At 39.3% G+C, this 18,602-nt stretch overlaps 1 protein-coding gene and 1 long non-coding RNA gene across 3 annotated transcripts in view; one reads left to right on the forward strand and one right to left on the reverse strand.

The window, feature by feature from the left end:
- Positions 1-2,172: 2,172 nt before the first annotated feature.
- Positions 2,173-18,602, reverse strand: part of LOC118469207 (uncharacterized) — a 34,128-nt gene continuing 17,698 nt past the window's right edge. Inside the window, exons 2-3 of the long non-coding RNA XR_004846042.2 lie at positions 5,332-5,470; positions 2,173-4,994 (exon numbers count right to left, since the gene is read on the reverse strand). This is a non-coding gene — a long non-coding RNA (uncharacterized LOC118469207). The remainder of the gene's footprint in view (positions 4,995-5,331; positions 5,471-18,602) is intronic.
- klf5l (Kruppel-like factor 5 like) overlaps positions 5,473-18,602 on the forward strand; it is a 41,073-nt gene continuing 27,943 nt past the window's right edge. The window contains exon 1 of one of the 2 annotated variants that reach the window (XM_055017202.1): positions 5,473-5,743. In XM_055017202.1, coding sequence (XP_054873177.1) covers positions 5,603-5,743 — 141 coding nt within the window. In that variant the 5' untranslated portion in view covers positions 5,473-5,602. The remainder of the gene's footprint in view (positions 5,744-18,602) is intronic. The other variant, XM_023294728.3, reaches the window with a different exon arrangement.

An 18,602-nucleotide genomic window follows, 5' to 3' on the forward strand; every position in this document is an offset into this window, starting at 1 on the left:
GAACTTCAAACTTTACTTAAGCTGCAGCCCATTAACAAACACTGATATCCTCCAGTTAAAGCAGAGTAAACTTGTGCCGCTAAATTGCCCTTGGGTGTAAATGTTTGAATTATTGTGTGTCTGATTGACAGCCTGATCCAGGGTCCAAAATGACTAGAAATTGGTCTAAAATCACTTAAAAATGGTCAAAAATGACAAAAGAATGGTTCAAAATGACTAGAAATTGGTCCAAAATGACTAAAATGTTGATCCAAAATGACAAAATAAGTAGTCCAAAATAACAAAAAATTGAACTGAAATTACTTAAAAAAAAACATGGTCAAAAATTACCAAAAGAAATGGTCAAAAAAGACTAGAAATTGATCCAAAATGACAAAAAATGGTCCAAAAATACAAAACTTAAAAATTACTTTAAAAATGCTCATTCGGTATCTTCAGATAGTCAGATTCCTCCTACAGTCCAAACTTAGCAAGTTATGTAAACTTGTGCCACTAAACTGCACTTAGGTGTAAATGTGAATCGTTGTCTGATTGACGGCCTGATCCAGGGTGAACCAGCTTCTCACAGAGCAGGTATGGAAAACGGTTCAATATATTCCACCACTCCTGACTGGTTGTGCATGTGTGTAGCTTCCCAGTGCATTCAGGCTTCCAGCAGAAGACCAGTGAGGCGGCATCAGTCCGTCCTGTCCCTGCTGTGTGACGGGTGAATAAGTATAATTCTGAGGTGTGGTGCATTTGGACACACAATTCCCTTCTAAATCTCTCACACATCAGTTGATTGTCCCTCGACCGCCTAACCACTGTGCAAACACAGGCTTTTAGGTGATTGATAACTTCACTTTTACAAACTCTGTCGCCCTTTATCCTCATGCCAGCAGCCGAGGAACACACCCTGATGCTCATGTATTGTGTCTTCTGCACTGGATATATATAGGTTCTGCAGTGAAATAATGTCCATGTTTAATTTCTTGGAGAGAGTTCATGTCTTGGGTGCAGTTTAGCACTTAATCTCTGTCATACATCATGTGTAGCCACACCTGGTGACAAACCAGAGGAGTGGAACTGTTTCTCTGGGAATGAGGTGTTCAACATTCACAAGTAAAAACGCAACGAAACAGAATTTATTATGTTCAAAAGTGTCTTAACCCTCGTGCCGTTCTGCGGGTCAAAATTGACCCATTTTAAAGTTTGAAAATGTGGAAAAAAGTATATATTTTCACAGTGAAACTTCTGATGTCCAAATTTTCAACATTTTTGGGAAATCTTTGAACATTTTTTGGTGGAAAAAAAGATGTTAAAACTATTTCTTAAGAACATTCACATAAAAATCTGGATTTTGGATGATTTTTATGTGAATGTTCTAAAAGAAAATATTAGAAGTTTTACTGATATATATGGAATCACTTTACATATTTTTAGTATTTTTTTTTAAGATTTTTTACAAATTTTTTGAAAATATTTACAAGAATTTTCTTGCCAAATTTGGGGGATTTTTCAAAATAAAACTTTTAAGCTAAACTTTTAAGAAATTATTGGAATTTTCTTCCTGAAGGTTTTGCAAATTTTCAGAAATTTAAGGAATTTTTTTGCTGAACTTTTGGATTTTTTTCAGACAAGGAAATAATATTTTTGGTGGCCATAAATGAGGATAACAGGAGGGTTAAGACCCACGACTCCATACTGATTACAGACTCTCTACATGCACACATCTAATCCAGAACATGATCCTTCCATTCATTAGTGAGGGAGAACCAGCTGACTGAAGAGTGAAAATGAGGGAATCTGTCAGTGCTGATTAAAGGAAGTATTGCATCACTTTGTGACACTCAGCTGTGTGGTGATTCACCTGATATGACAACAATGACAGTGATACTTCTGAAAGAATACATCTGTGCACTCTGGAAATATCATGTAGATTATTTTAGAGACAATAAAAACAGACTCAGCCGTTGCTGTTGGTTGGAGGCAACACTTGGAGCATAATTAGCTTTTAAACAGCAGCTAATATAAAGTGGCTCACGTGAGACCAAAGGACTGATGGTGTCAGACAGAAGAAGAAAGAAACAGGATGTTTTCTGAAAGTTTAACCTGTTTCTTGTTGGAGCTGCAGGAAGTCCATCAATAAGCCATAAAAATACCAGAAAAAAACATGTTGAAAACACTCGAATACTGTAGAGTTAAAGAAAGAAAGAAAGAACAAATATCTGTAAAATAATTACATAATTCCAGCATTTTGATGCAAACATCATTGACAGTTTTTATCTATTTTTCTTTTCTTTCTTTTTCTTTTTTACAGTTAACATGTAAATTACAATTTTTTTTTTTTTTTACATTTGTAAATATCATCTGTAAATTAACAAAATGGAAAAAATCTCCAAAAAAAGATTTACCATCTGAAATCCTCAAAACACATTCATTTTCTTTGAAATAATGGCAGATAGAGTCTAAGATCTGGATACAGCGAAACAACGGCACCTAATGTTTTTATTAATGTTTTAAAGTTAACATGTAAATTCACAGATATTATCTGTAATTTAAATAAATGGAGAAACTCTGTAAAAAAAATTCATAAATGAAAAAAAAAATATGAACCAAATCTCAATCCTTAATTTTCATACATTTTCTCACAAAAATGACAAAATTTGTAAAATAATATTTACATTTGAATACAGCAAAACAGCATGATTAAATTTTTTGAACAGATTCTTGATTTGGATGTTATTGACAGTCTGTTTGGTTTTTGTTTGTTTGTTTTTTACAGGGGGCTGCACAGTGGTGTAGTGGTTAGCACTTTCGCCTTGCAGCTAGAAGATCCCTGGTTCACGTCCCGGCTTTCCCAGGATCTTTCTGCATGGAGTTTGCATGTTCTCCCTGTGCATGCGTGGGTTTTCTCCGGGTACTCCGGCTTCCTCCCACAGTCCAAAAACATGCTGAGGTTAATTGATCATTCTAAATTGCCCGTAGGTGTGAATGTGAGAGTGATTGTTTGTCTCTGTATGTAGCCCTGTGACAGACTGGTGACCTGTCTAGGGTGTCCCCTGCCTTCACCTGAGTCAGCTGGGATAGGCTCCAGCCCCCCCCATGACCCTAGTGAGGATTAAGTGGTGTATAGATAATGGATGGATAATGGATGTTTTTTACAGTTAGGAAGTAAATTTATCCTTTTCTTCTGTGTTTTGCTGGACATTATCTGTCATTTAGAAAACTGAGGAAAATCTGTAAAACGACTCGTCAAATTCTAAGAAAAACAACCTTCACCTTTATTATTTGTCCCTTGAAGGGTGATTTGTTCTGCAGCAGCTTCCACGAGTGTTCACAACAAACAAACAATAAAAACAATAAACAACTAAATAGAAAAAATGTTTTCAAATTAAAAAAACAAAACTGTAAAAACAGAATAAAAACAATAAAATATCGCATGAATCATTAGGTAGACGGACATTAGCAGCAATCATTCCTTTAGTCAGGTGGAGTTCAGTCGTTCAGTCAGCAGCAGCAGCAGCAGGACAGAAGAAAGGAAAAACAGTTTATTACCTCCTCTTCTCAGCATTTAGAGCTCGGATGGAGGCACTAAGGAGAACTGGGACCTGTTTTTTGTGTCCTGGGTTCCTGCCAGACGAAGGCCAGAGGATAAGGAGCATCCATAAGAAAAAACTCTGCTTTTCTTATAACTTCTGTATTAAAAACGTCTTCAAGATGTTAAAACACACCCAACTAGAAGCTACTTTTACTGTCCTCCTGAGGGAGTTCTTGTCCTTGTTGCCATGGTTACCATACCAGCATGTGATGGAAAACGAGATAACTGACTGGATAAAGGAGCAGTAGAAGAGCTTCATCAGCATCCTGTCAGCCTAAAACTTGCTGAGAAAAGTCCAGTGTTGTGGTCAAATATAACACATAGATCAGGATCATCAGACTCATTTTAGTTCAGGTTCCACATTCAGCCCAGTTTGATCTCCAGTGGACCGGACCAGTTTTACTGTATGATCAAAACGACAAAAAGTCAGATAAAAAAGACGAAAAAACAGCAAAAACAAGACAAAACACTGCGACACAAAACATCAAAAACGAGACAAACGACACGAAATAAAACAAAAAAGAGAGAAAAAGTTACAAAGCAACAGAACAATGGACAATCGACAAAAACGAGACAAGAAAACCCAAAACGACACACTAAACAATGAATAAAGCACAAAAAAACACAAAAAGACAAAAATAAGACAAAAAAACACAAGCGAGACAAAAAAGAAACACAAAACGACAAAAACGTGAGCTGAAAGACAAAAAAGACAAAAAAGACAAAATATTACAAAAATGAGACAAGGAGACACGACAAAAGAACAATGATCAATCTAGTATTTTACTTTATGATCCAAACAACTTGTCATCGTCTAGAAATGATTTTAAATTTATAGTTTTACTAGTTTACAATCTGCAGTTAATGTCTTCTCTGGAATTTTTACACTTTGAGGACCGGATTGGACCCTCTGGAGGGCCGCCTTTGGCCCACTGGCCTCATGTTGGACACCCCTGAAATAGATGAATGCTTTTTTTCTGTGATTTAAATTAACATCATCTTCAATTTATCAAAACGGAGACAATATGTAAAATGACAGCACATGGTTCTAGAAACTACAGTCAAAAATGTGACAGCAAAATATTTTGCTTTTAATATCATAAAAAATATCATGTATATTATTAAATATTATATAAAAAAAAAACACTCCACTGCACAGGAACCCAGAATACTCACGTGGTTAAACTTCAAAAAGCAATGAATCCCATCTAGTATCTTAATGGTGACTCCAGAAAAGCTTGATTTCCTCGTCATGCATGATCTTAATCTGTGATTCAGATGAATTCATAATTCATATTTGCTGCTGTTGTTACTTGTATGACCCAGACTTTGTCATGAAATGTGGAATCTTGTGTTTTCATGTGCACCATTCATAATTCCATCACTGTCTTTAAAATCAGCTCCTGTGTGACTCCTTTAAGTAATAAAAAAAAAGAACAATCAATAAAATGGAAGTCAAATACTCTTGCAGGATGTATAACTGTGTAAGTTTCTCCACTGCAGCATCTCAGCTTTCATCTAATTCCACTTTTCACCAGCTTATTGTAGAAAACAGTACGTTTTAATTGTGTTTCTAATTACAGATTATCTTCAAAATGACTCATTTATTGCATCTGAGTGATGGGGAGACACATTGTTGCAAAAAATCTTTAGTCAGAAACTAAAAGCCTTCATTTAGCAGCTATTTACTATAGAACTAACATGGAAATCTAATAATTCTTGTTTGTGTGGTTGAGGGGGCAGTTCTTTACCTGATGTTTATTCAATGGGGTCTCTCAGGTGAGTCCCGCCTCCCTCCTTGCACCTGATTGGACCGCCAGCCCCGTCCTGCGCTCTGATTGGCTGCGCCTCCAGGTAGCAGGTTCGTACTTGAGCTCAGGTAAAAGCTACCTGAGAGGCAGAAGAAAAGGAAGGTCCGTGGATTTACACCGAAGCTTCCAGCTCCACGTCCACACCTCTGTATGAACCTTCAAACCAAACTTTGATTAGAAGATCAACCTCTTGAAGCAGATTATTATTTGAATGGCAGCGAGTGTAGGATTGGCTATGAACCCGCCGCATACCACAGAAGAAAGGGCGGTTTTCACTCAGCTCAAGCCGGTGAGGATGTCGGGGGCGGACGGAGCCGAGGACGCGTCCGTGTTTGAGGACGTCAAACCCGCGGTAAGAACCTCCGACGACCCGCTGAGGGGAACCGGAGCTCCGGCCTGTCCGGGTGTTTCTAACATTACTGCATTTATTTCCCCCCCATCTTCACAGACAGTGTTTGTACACACAGTTTAGGATCCAGAAAGCTGTAAAAACCACCTGAGCTGCACATTGTTTCTGGTTTATCAGACTGCAGCTCACCTGTACAGGTTAAAGTCCTACAGACACCTGACAGGTAAAGTTCATTTGCAAGTTCAGTTTGAGGCTCCTAGTGGCTGCTGGGGACATAAATGGTTCAGATCTCAGTGAATTTATCATCCTGTCATATCAGAAAGGTGGAGTTTAGTACAGTTTGGTTGGTTTTTGGATGTTTTCAAGGTGTTCTTTGCTTTGGTTGGTGATTGAATGGATGCAGGCTGATCTGTACGTCGCTGCAGCAACATGTTTATGGGGAAGAAATGATGAACTTATCATATTTGGATGTTTGTTCAAAAGAGGTCTACCGTTTTTATTTCTTTACAACTCCACCTACGCTGAGCTCAGTTCGTGAGTTCACATGCTGCCTGTTTCCTCAAGCTCTGATCATCTATACTTGCAGAATCTGTGCAGTCATGAGGTTCCATCACATGATTTAGACCATTCTGCAGAACGTTTCTTTGGTCGGTGGACATTTGGTGCCATAATGCTGGAAACACAGGCACACGTTTCAGGAAGTGAACTCAAAACGTACAAATAATCCCACATTCAGACTTCCTCACCGGACTCTTTGTTGATCGCAGCACAGATGCGACAGGTGCATTAAAAGTTAAACGAATTGAACAGAAACCGGAGCTTGGTTTCCTGCCAGGTGTTTACAGGCAGCAGATCCAGATTCCTGAGGCTACAACCAGCTAGAACCCACGCTGGGTCTGTAGCTTCTAGAGGTTTTGTTTTTGGTGTTTTTTGGAGGTTTTTCCCTCTGTTAGTGTTGATTCATGTAGATCTGATGAACTCTTTGTCGTACCTGCATGCATCACATTCAACACAGAGCAGCTTTAATGGAGTCGCTGTGGATTTTTATGCAAACATGGAGTGAAAGGAGTCACATGCTCGAGCTATTTTCAACCGACTCCGTGGACTGGAAGCGGCTCTCAGCTGCTGTCAAACATGTTCAGGTCTCTGCATGTTTGGTTATGTTATTATCCTGCCGTTTCATAGTAGATTTATTCAGATTTATAAGTTTGGACGTCTGTAGTTTTTCTCCTGATTGCATCAACTTTCATTTCAAATCATCTCTATAAAAACAATCTTCTTTCAGCTTCCAGTTCAACAAAAATGCACCCATGTGTTCAAATATTACATCATGAAGTGAAAACAGGTGCAAAAATAGGAGCTTATTATCTTCTTTCAACACAACAAAGCTTTGAGTTATTTTCCAGAAGCTTTCTTACACTTTATGTCTTCATATTTTCCATACGATAAATAGAACAGTCTCTTCCTGTCTTTCTGCAGATACATATAGGACACAGTTGTCATAAACACAAGTATTTTATTACCTAAACTGGTTTTCTGTGCTTGTGGGATTCAGCAACCTGAAAGGCAGAACAGTTTGACACTGACTTCAGCATCAGAAGACAAAAAGACAAAGCGTTGACTTGTTTTTACGGTTCCAGAAGGAGTCAATATCTTTAAATCACCACCAGCACACGGTTTAGCTGCACCCATGTGTTACTCTGCTGCTTGTTTTGAAGTTTGGCTGCTTTTTGCTCATTGATGCAACATGCAATGATTGCTTTTCTGCTAAATGTGATGTTCTCAAGTACAAAAGGTCAGATTAAATGAGAAAGTTTCCCCTCAGGCAGATGAAAGCAGCTGCGGCTTGAACAGGTTTACCTTATTTGCTCTTTATTCAGCATGAAAGATCACGCAGCCAGGTTTACCAAAAAAAAAGCACTCAAAGAAACCACTTCTCTTGTATCTTTTACTCTTTTTTAATCCATAATTTTCTGCCAAAACAGAGTTTCTGTCTAAACTAAAGCATAACAGAGAGTTGGGGGTATAAATAAAAGCCAGCCTCTTGTCTTTTTCCACTTTCTGTTGTTTTTTTTCCTCCTGAGAGGGGCTTTTGTGTCATTGTGTTGGTCTTTTAAAGAGCGCTTAAGTCGGCGGTGTCGTGACAGTCGCATGTTGTCCGACCTGTCTGAGCAGCGCCCGCATCTCCATGAGCCGCCTGAGGCCAGAATCAGGATGACAAAGGCCGACCTCATGAGAAAGTCACGGCAGCAACGACAGAAAGCCTCACCAGAGCCGTCAGTCACGTGTCTTCATGGAAACCGCAGCATTTCTGTTTGCTGCTGAGTAATCTGTCCAAAACTACAGTGAATAAGCTCAACCGATCTTCTGGCTAAAGTTCCATCCATCCATCCATCCATTATCTATACACCACTTAATCCTCACTAGGGTCATGGTTGGGGCTGGAGTCTATCCCAGCTGACTCAGGTGAAGGCAGGGGACACCCTAGACAGGTCACCAGTCTGTCACAGGGCTACATACAGAGACAAACAATCACTCTCACATTCACACCTACGGGCAATTTAGAATGATCAATTAACCTCAGCATATTTTTGGACTGTGGGAGGAAGCCGGAGTACCCGGAGAAAACCCACGCATGCACAGGGAGAACATGCAAACTCCATGCAGAAAGATCCTGGGAAAGCCGGGACGTGAACCAGGGACCTTCTTGCTGCAAGGTGAAAGTGCTAACCACTACATCACTGTGCAGCCCCTGGCTAAAGTTGTTGAAGCAAAATTTACCTGCAATTGTTTTTAAATAGGGGTTAAATCCACCCTTTAAAAGTCTTAGCAAACTTGTAATGTGAAGCTTTTCCATTAAAATAAAGTCTTTAAAGCTTCACATATTCAGCTAAATGTTGACTTTTTTTCTTACATTCCTGAGCCCGGTTTGTGTCCCGCTAATGAATGTAAGCCAGACATAGACTCTCTTGTTGTTCTGTTTTGGTCTTCACCATCTCCAGAAGCAAATATTTTGCTCTTTAGCTTTTAAATATTCTTCTATGTTCACCGGCTAGTTGCTGAGTTGTGTATCCAGATGCTATTTGGTGTGAACTGCATTTCATTTCTTGCTGCAACCGCATCCTGCTGCTGCCAAAAAGTGAGCTGTTGAAAGTTACACTACCATTTTCTCCATGTGCTAACATAACTGCACAAGGGTTTTCTAATCATCAATGAGCCTTTCAACACCATTAGCTAACACAATGTAGCATTAGAACACAGGAGTGATGGTTGCTGGAAATGTTCCTCTGTACCCCTATGGAGATATTCCATTAAAAATCAGCTGTTTCCAGCTACAATAGTCATTTACCACATTAACAATGTCTACACTGGATTTATCATTCAGTTCATGCTGTCTTCATTGGAAAAAAACTGATTTTCGGTGGTGTATGTAGCACGAAAACAAAGTTGAAAGACAACAAAATGCTCTGAACTGTGTGACAGAACTTGTCATTTGGTACATTTAATTACCGATTAGTGCAGTTTTATGGCAGCAGGTGACGTTTTTCTTTCACAACTTGTGAGTCATTGGAGGAATTTAGCAGCTCTGAAGGGCTGAGAGCTGAGCTGTTTAGTCTCTTGCATAACTTCTTTTGTAACGTCTTTACTTGAGGTGTTTAAATGATTCTATAGTAGAAAGTTCCTGAGTGCAGACTGTAAGTGTAGAAAACTACTTGATCTGTGGTTGATCCTATGACTGTGTAGAGGAGTAGCAGCGGCATTTACGTAAATGGCAAATAAATTGGCTTTTTGAAAATATAAAGCTGCAGTTGTCATTTAAAGAAATCAACTTTGAGGTTTTGTTTGGGATATTTTTGCTCTGAACAGACATTAAATGGCTAAACTGGACTGGACTGAATGACAGGATGCTTCTGTAGTCTCCATTTAATGGAGAGACATGCTCAAAGTTGAACCATATTTTGTGCAAGGATGAAACTGTGAAAAATGCCAAGAACCCAGTTTTAAGTTAGTTTTGTCCAACCAGAGGTTAAAATATCACCCCATCTCCAAAAAATGTCCAATTTACAATAATAAAAAACAGTAGCAGGTAGCGAAGCCACATATCTGATGTGCTGGAACAGAGAGAAGCTGCACGTTTGTCTTTGACTAAATTACGTGTCATTACTTTACACAGAACCAGCCTTTTCCAAGCTGCAGCATTTCGTTGTGAAGGCAGAATCCTGACTCCTCGTTAAAGTGGAGCCTTGTTTGTTTCAGTGTTGAGTCAGGTCATTTTGCATTTTTAAAATCTGGAATCAATCTGCTTGTGTTCCTTTGCAGATATACTCTGCTGACGTCTGACGTTACGGTGAGCGTATTGCGTCACTTCCTGTTGTAGCGCTGTGTTGTGTTCTGTGACTGTTGTAGCTTATCCACTCCATCTAATTTGATATTCATTAAATCTGTGTGTAGCGGTAATATTTGAATCGTAACATACACTCGTTTTCTTCACGCACCCTCTCAGTACTTAATTCTAAGTTAATCTGTTATCTCTGTCCGCTAGCCTAGCACTTAGCAGTTAGCATGGCTTCTCCCTCTTCCTCTCCTTCTCTTTCCTGCTCAGTGTGTCACATGTTTAGTTACTCCTCTGCCTCCTTTAGTGATAACGATACCTGTAATAAATGCAGTCTGTTTGTAGCTTTGGAGGCGAGGCTCTCTGAATTGGAAGCGCGGCTCCGCACCATGGAAAACACCCCGCTAGCTGTTAGCCAGGCTCCCTTAGCCGGTGCGGACCGCAATAGCATAGCTGCTAGTGTAGCTTCTGCTAGCCGTCCCCTAGCAGCTCCCGAGCAGCCGGGAAGTCAGGGTAGCTGGGTGACAGTTCGTAGGAAACGTAGTCCTAAGTTCAAGCCCGCTGTCCCGGCACACCACAAACCGCTTCACGTTTCTAATCGTTTTTCCCCACTCAATGACACACCCGCTGAGAAACCAACTCTGATCATTGGCAGCTCCGTAGTCAGAAACGTGAAGCTAGCGACACCAGCGACCGTAGTAAAATGCCTCCCAGGAGCCAGAGCGGGCGACATAGAAGCAAATTTGAAACTGCTGGCTAAAGATAATCGTAAATACAGTAAGATTGTTATTCATGTCGGCGGTAATGACACCCGGTTACGCCAATCGGAGGTCACCAAAGTTAGTGTGGCATCGGTGTGTAACTTTGCCAAAACCATGTCGGACTCCGTAGTTTTCTCTGGACCCCTGCCTGATCTGACAAGCGATGACATGTTTAGCCGTATGGCATCGTTTCGCCGCTGGTCGTCTACGTGGTGTACTGCAAACGACGTTGGCTTTATAGACAATTGGAGCTCTTTCTGGGGAAAACCTGGTCTGATTAGGAGAGACGGCATCCATCCCACTTTGGCTGGTGCAGCTCTCATTTCTAGAAATATGGCTGATTTTATTAGAACTCCTAAAGCATGACAACCCAGAGTTCAGACCAGGATGCAGAGTTGTAGTCTTCCACACCTCTCTGCAGTTTCCTCTCAGCTGTCACCCTCCAGTAATTCAGTTAGCTTTATTGAGACTGTGTCTGTCCCCCGACCACCAAAATTCAATAAATTAAGCAAATCAAAAATAAACAAAAGACATAGTAACCATAAAAATCTAATTAAAATTAATACCACTATTTCAACTGAGCGAAGAAACAGGACAATTAAATGTGGTCTGTTAAATATTAGATCTCTCTCGTCTAAATCTCTGTTAGTAAATGATTTGATAACTGATAACCAGATTGATTTGTTCTGTTTGACTGAAACCTGGTTGCAGCAGGAAGAATATGTTAGTCTAAATGAATCAACTCCTACTAGTCATACTAACTGTCATGTTCCTCGAATCACAGGCAGAGGAGGAGGAGTGGCAGCAATTTACCTCTCTAGCTTAAAAATGAACCAGAGACCTAAACCTAGTTACAGTTCATTTGAAAATCTTACTCTCAGTCTCTCTCATCCAGATTTAAAAGCTCAGAAACCAGTTTTATTTGTTGTTGTATATCGTCCTCCTGCTCCTTACTCTGAGTTTTTATCTCAATTCTCAGACTTTTTATCTGATTTAGTGCTCAGCTCAGATAAAGTCATTATTGTGGGTGACTTCAACATTCATGTTGACGTGGACAGTGACAGCCTTACGACTGCTTTTAATTCAATATTAGACTCAATTGGGTTTTCTCAACATGTAAATAAACCAACTCATAGTTTTAATCATACCCTTGACCTCGTTCTGACTTATGGCATAGAAATCAAACAGTTAACAGTATTTCCCCGGAACCCTCTTCTTTCTGACCATTTTATGATAACATTTCAATTTACAACAATAGATTGTATAGGAGTTAAGAATAAATATCATTACAGTAGATGTCTGTCTCACAATTCGGTGACTAAATTTAAGGAAATAATACCCTCTCTATTTAGTCCAGCACCACTTACTGATATAATGGAAGGGAAATATTATAATTTTACCCCCACAGAAGTGGATTATATTGTTAATAATGCTGCAGCCTCACTGCGTACAACACTTGATAGTGTTGCACCTGTAAAAAAGAAAGTTCTATCTCAGAGAGGACCTGCTCCTTGGTATAATTCCCAGCTGCGGACTTTAAAGCAGGCCTCCCGAAAGCTGGAAAGGAAGTGGTATTCCACTAATTTAGAGGAAGTTTATGTAGCTTGGAAAAATAGTCTAGTAATTTATAAAAAAGCTCTTCGTAATGCCAGGACAACATATTATTCATCTTTAATAGAGGAAAACAAGAACAACCCCAGGTTTCTTTTCAGCACTGTAGCCAGGCTGACAAAGAGTCAGAGCTCTGTTGAACCTTGTATTCCTTTAGCTTTGAGCAGTAACAACTTCATGAGCTTCTTTACAAATAAAATTATTACGATTAGAGAAAAAATTAATCTGGCCCTTCCTGCAAATGTCACAGATGTATCATCGAGTACAGATACTTTAGAATTGGCTGTAAGACCAGATGGATATTTAGAATTTTTCACCCCCATACATCTCTCTGAACTCATTTCAATAGTTTCTACATCCAAACCATCAACATGTCTTTTAGATCCTATCCCAACTAGACTGTTCAAGGAGGCTTTACCTTTAATTAATTCCTCAATGTTAGATCTGATTAATCTCTCTCTAGTAACAGGTTATGTACCACAGGCTTTTAAGGTTGCTGTAATCAAACCTTTACTTAAAAAGCCCACTCTAGATCCAGATGTTTTAGCCAACTATAGACCAATTTCCAACCTCCCATTTCTCTCCAAAATTCTGGAAAGAACAGTTGCAAATCAATTATGTGAACATTTACAAAGGAATAGCTTGTTTGAAGAGTTTCAGTCAGGCTTCAGAGTGCATCATAGCACAGAAACAGCTCTGGTGAAAGTTACTAATGACCTTCTCATAGCGTCAGATAATGGACTGGTCTCTATACTTATTTTATTGGACCTTAGTGCAGCATTCGATACAATCGACCACAAACTTTTATTACAGCGACTAGAACATTCTATTGGCATTAAAGGGACAGCACTGGACTGGTTTAAATCCTACTTATCAGACAGGTTCCAGTTTGTGCATGTCAACAATGACTCTTCTGAGCATACTAGGGTTAATCATGGAGTTCCTCAGGGTTCTGTCTTAGGACCAATACTGTTCACACTATACATGCTTCCCTTAGGCAACATTATTAGGAAGCACTGTATTAATTTCCATTGTTATGCTGACGACACTCAATTGTATTTATCTATGAAGCCAAATGAAACTAATCAGCTAGCTAGACTGCAAGATTGTCTTAAGGACATAAAGACCTGGATGACCTATAATTTCTTACTACTAAATTCAGACAAGACTGAAGTCATTGTATTTGGCCCCAAACATCTTAGAGAATTGCTTTCAAAGCATATAGTTACTCTGGATGACATTACATTGGCCTCCAGTACTACTGTGAGGAACCTCGGCGTTATCTTTGACCAGGACATGTCCTTTAACTCGCACATAAAACAAATCTGTAGGACTTCCTTTTTCCACCTGAGAAATATTGTGAAAATCAGGAACATCCTGTCTCAGAGTGATGCAGAAAAACTAGTCCATGCATTTGTTACTTCTAGGCTTGACTACTGTAATTCCTTATTATCACGTTGTCCCAATAGCTCTCTGAAATATCTACAGCTGATCCAAAACGCTGCAGCCAGAGTACTGACGGGAGTTAGCAAGAGAGATCATATTTCTCCTATATTGGATTCTCTTCATTGGCTTCCTGTTAAATCTAGAATAGAATTCAAAATCCTTCTTCTGACATATAAAGCTCTTAACAACCAATCTCCATCATATCTTAAAGACCTGATAGTACCATATTATCCTAGCAGAACTCTTCGCTCTCAAACTGCAGGCTTACTTGTTGTTCCTAGAATCTCTAAAAGTAGAATGGGAGGCAGAGCCTTCAGTTATCAGGCACCTCTCCTGTGGAACCAGCTCCCAGTTTGGGTTCGGGAGGCGGACACCCTCTCTATTTTTAAGACCAGGCTTAAAACCTTCCTTTTCGACAAAGCTTATAGTTAGGGCTGACTGGGGGACCCTGACGGGGTATGCTGGTGTTTTCATTTGCACAACTGACTTCCCCTCTTGACGTCCCTTTAGTTTGCCCCTAGTTATGCTGCTATAGGCCTAGGCTGCTGGGGAACCTCTCTTGATGCACTGAGCCCTTCTCTAACTACCTATGTATTTACTATATATACCATTATTGCATTACATTCACTCTGTTTCTTTCTGTGTCCTTTCTCCGAGTGTCCCTGGTCCCAGAGCTGGATGCTGGATGCTTCAGATGTGTGGCTGTGTTTTATGGTCCTTGTGTCCCACCCCCCCACCTCTCTATCTCTACCCCTCTATCTGTATCCCTCTATCTCTACCTCTCTACCTATACCCCTCTACTTCTATCCCTCTATCTCTACCTTTCTACCTCTTCTGTCCCTCTCAACCCGCCCGGCCAGCAGGCAGATGGGTCCCCCCACATTAGAGCCGGGTTCTGCTCGAGGTTTTTTTCCCTGTTAAAAGGGTGTTTTCCTTGCCACTGTCGCCTTTTGGCTTGCTCTGGGGGTCAGGCATATGGGTTCTGTAAAGCGTCTCGAGACAATTTGACTGTAATTGGCGCTATATAAATAAAATTGAATTGAATTGAAAATTAATGGCAGAATAAGTAACTAATATGAAACCTATTTCCAGATTCTTTTGCCGTTGTCTCACCGGTGGGACGGCGGGGGCAGTTACAGAGTAACTTCATGCCTTTCAGATCAAGACGCTGTCGCCGGTCACGCCTAATGATTCCTGGAGATCAATATTCAGATATAGCTCAGACGTGGTTTTCTACATCCTGAGACTCTGCTGCTATGGTTTCCACCAGATTGACCCTCTTTCTTTAGTCCTCTGTGAGTTTATTGTTGTTCAACCCTCCTCTCTCCTGCAACAGACGCTTTTCATGCAGCTGAAGCTTGAGATGCTCGTTGCTTTGACTAATGATTTGACTTCCAGGACAACACATGCAGCTGATTTGCATCTCGCCAAGAGTCCGATGACTACGAGTCCCGGCTCACCTGAGTCCCTGCAGGGATTTGAAAAGGGAAGAGTTGTGTCAGGAAGCATTATTCATTTGTTTCATCGGATATCTAGGGATAGTTTTTTTCCTCTTTAGATCAAGGAAAGTTTGAAACTGACTGCGGAAGCTAAATGTCAGAATTCCTGCATTTTGGACTTTTTGGTCTCTTTTGCCTGCTGATATGATAAAGTATCCTGAATTTATCTATTTCAGTGTTGTTGTTTTGCGCACATGGTGGTATAGTTTTTTTTATCTCAAGTCTCACTGCTGTTCTTCATAGTTTTGTATTTTCACCACTGTTCTTCCTCACAGAAATGAACCCAACCATCTAACAGGTTGGATAACTCACATTTTAAAGCAAATGTCATGAAGGTGCATCATATTTTGAAAAACTGGCATTTATTTTTGCCGACTCTGAACGTATTCGAAGCCGTGAATCAGTCTGATCCTCCTGCGGTGAAGGAAGACCCAGCAGCGATTCATCATGTGACTCATGCTGTTTGGATTGTTTGGTCTGCTGATCATCTGTACCCATCATGCCCGGCTTTGTCTCTCTACCAGACAACACATGCCGACCGCAGACAGTCATATTGTACCGTTTCCTAATAGCTGAGGTCTGCAGCCAAATCTCCTTAATGACTGCCACCGTTTACCCCTCACTCGTCTGGGAAAACAGGCGAAAACTGCTGTTGTGAAGAAAAACAAAGGGTGAAATTATTCTGTGGTGAAGCAAAAAAACCCTCTTCATCTCTAAAAGTGTAGTAGGACTGATTCTGTTTTATACAGAACAAAGACGGATTTGAAACAAGAGACGGAAATACGCAGACGTGGTTATTATTTGGTACAAGTGTTAACGGGAATAGAAGAATAGAAGTTCCACCCGGTGTTTACACAGTGATTAAGAACAAACTATAATATAAAGTGTCAGTTTTTGTGCTACAGTTCATTGGAAGGAGAGGAGCTGAAATGAAGTAGCACAAATATAGTAATCAATACAAAGAACAATGAACAATCAACCAGTTATTATATTTCGGAAACTTAAATCACTTTAAGAAGTGACTTTTATTTTAATGGATATATGGAGATGCCTTACAATTGGTTAGAATGTCATATACCATTTATGAACAACATGAGTACACCATCTGCTTTGTTGTCTCAGTGTTATCACCTCTCAATATCTGCAGCATTTCTAAGTTTACAAGTCAAAAATTTCCTCACAAAAACAAACACTTTAGAAAGACTATAGAGACATTAAATTAGAAAGAACCAAAGCAAATATTCCTGTCATCAGTGACACACAAACTACAAAGTCTGTGGTCAATTCAACAAAATTCAGTACTCATGATTTCCACTTTGCCTGATTATGTGGTTATAAAATGAACTGTACACACCAGGACCTTCTCAGTTTTGGACCTTTTGGTTCACATGTTGCCAGAGGCTTTTAAAAAAAGTCAGTTGTGATCATCCTGCAAAAGGATGCAGGAAGATCAGTGACCAAACAAAATGCAGCCCTAATCAGGAGGTATAGAATAAGTCATCATAGCACTAATCAGGAGGTAGAATAAATCACAGTGGCACTGATCAGGAGATAGAATAAATCACAGTAGGAATCAGGTAGAGTAGCCTGATGAATGCTGGGAGAACTTTCTGTGGTCGGATGATAAATTAGATCCAGCATGTTAGATGTGAACCTGACCAGGACTACCACAGTGGATGCACAGTCCTGCCAGTGAAGCACAGAGATGAGAGTGTGATAGTATGGGCTTGCATTAGTGAAAGAGGTGTTGAGAGATGATCTCTATAAATGTGCCATTAATGTCTGTGGATATATTAAAAATACTGGTTGACCAGATGAGACCCAGTCTGTAGAAACTTGGCAAAAGAGGAATATCTGGCATCCTAATGATCAATTTTCTCAAATCAAAGACAATTTCTAAAGAAGAAAACAGTAAAAACTGGGACCTGGCTAAGTATACTGCATGACTTGAATTCAACAGAACGTCTTTGGGGTATTTTCAAGAGAAAGATCAGAGCAACACAACCCCTCCAGCAAAGAGCAGCTGAAAAAAAGCAACATTTCTCCATAAATTAGTAAACTCTGCTGTCTTCCATGCTAAAGAGGAGTGAGTCTATCACCAGAGTTAAAGGTGGACATATGAAGTACTGAAGAACTAAAAGATTTAAAGCTCGTTACTGACTTTTTTTGCATTGAGTTCCTACTGTTGGATGTTCAACATGTCATGCAATTCAGTGGTAAATGTAGAATCATTTGGCGTTTAGGTGATGTTGCATAGGGGTGCACTCACTTTTATATACTCTACTACACTGTGTGCACATCTAAAACATTTAAACACCACATCTTACACACACACATGCAGCATTTGCAGCCTTTTTATTAGCAACAGAAGTCAGGTTGCACATATTTTGCATATAGAAAAGCTCAATATCTTCAATTAAAATGTTCTCTAGTTTGTAAAATGACATTTATAATGTGCAAGTGTTTACCTTGCATGTTTATTTTATACATATATTATCATTTATCAAGATTCTTCTCTTTCTGTCACGATAACTTGGGTGAAATTGAATGTTCTCCTCATGCAGAGAAAAGGTGAACTTGAATTTAATTTTATAAGTAAACTGTTTAACCCTCCTGTTGTCCTCATTTACAGGCACCAAAAAATATTGTTTCCTTGTCTGAAAAAATACAAAAATTCAGCAAAAAAATTCCCCAAATTTCTGGAAATTTGCAAAACCTTCAGGAAGAAAATTACAATAATTCCTTAAAAGTTTCCCTTAAAAGTTTTATTTTTAAAAAAATCCCCCAAATTTGGCAAGAAAATTCCTGTATTTTTAAAAAAATGAGTAAAAATCTTCCAAAAAATCCTAAAAATATCTAAAGTGATTCCATATATATCAGTAAAACTAATTAAAGAATAAAGTATCATGGACATTACGTTTGTTTCTTAAACCATTTTTAACTACTGATAAGTAACATTTAGATTAGCCATGCAGCTACAGGAGCTGTGTCCTGGTAAACTTTGGTAGTTAAATATGGGATTTATGATATTTTCTTTAAGAACGTTCAGAAAAAAACGTGGACATTACATTTTTTTGTGAATGTTCGTAAGAAACATTTTTAACATTTCTTTTTTTCCACCCAAAAATGTTCAAAGATTTCCAAAGGTGTTGAAAATGTGGACATCAGAAGTTTCACTGTGAAAATATTTATTTTTTCCACATTTTCAAACT

This window comes from Amphiprion ocellaris, chromosome 14 (genome assembly GCF_022539595.1).
Source record: "Amphiprion ocellaris isolate individual 3 ecotype Okinawa chromosome 14, ASM2253959v1, whole genome shotgun sequence".
Taxonomy (NCBI): Eukaryota; Metazoa; Chordata; class Actinopteri; family Pomacentridae; genus Amphiprion; species Amphiprion ocellaris.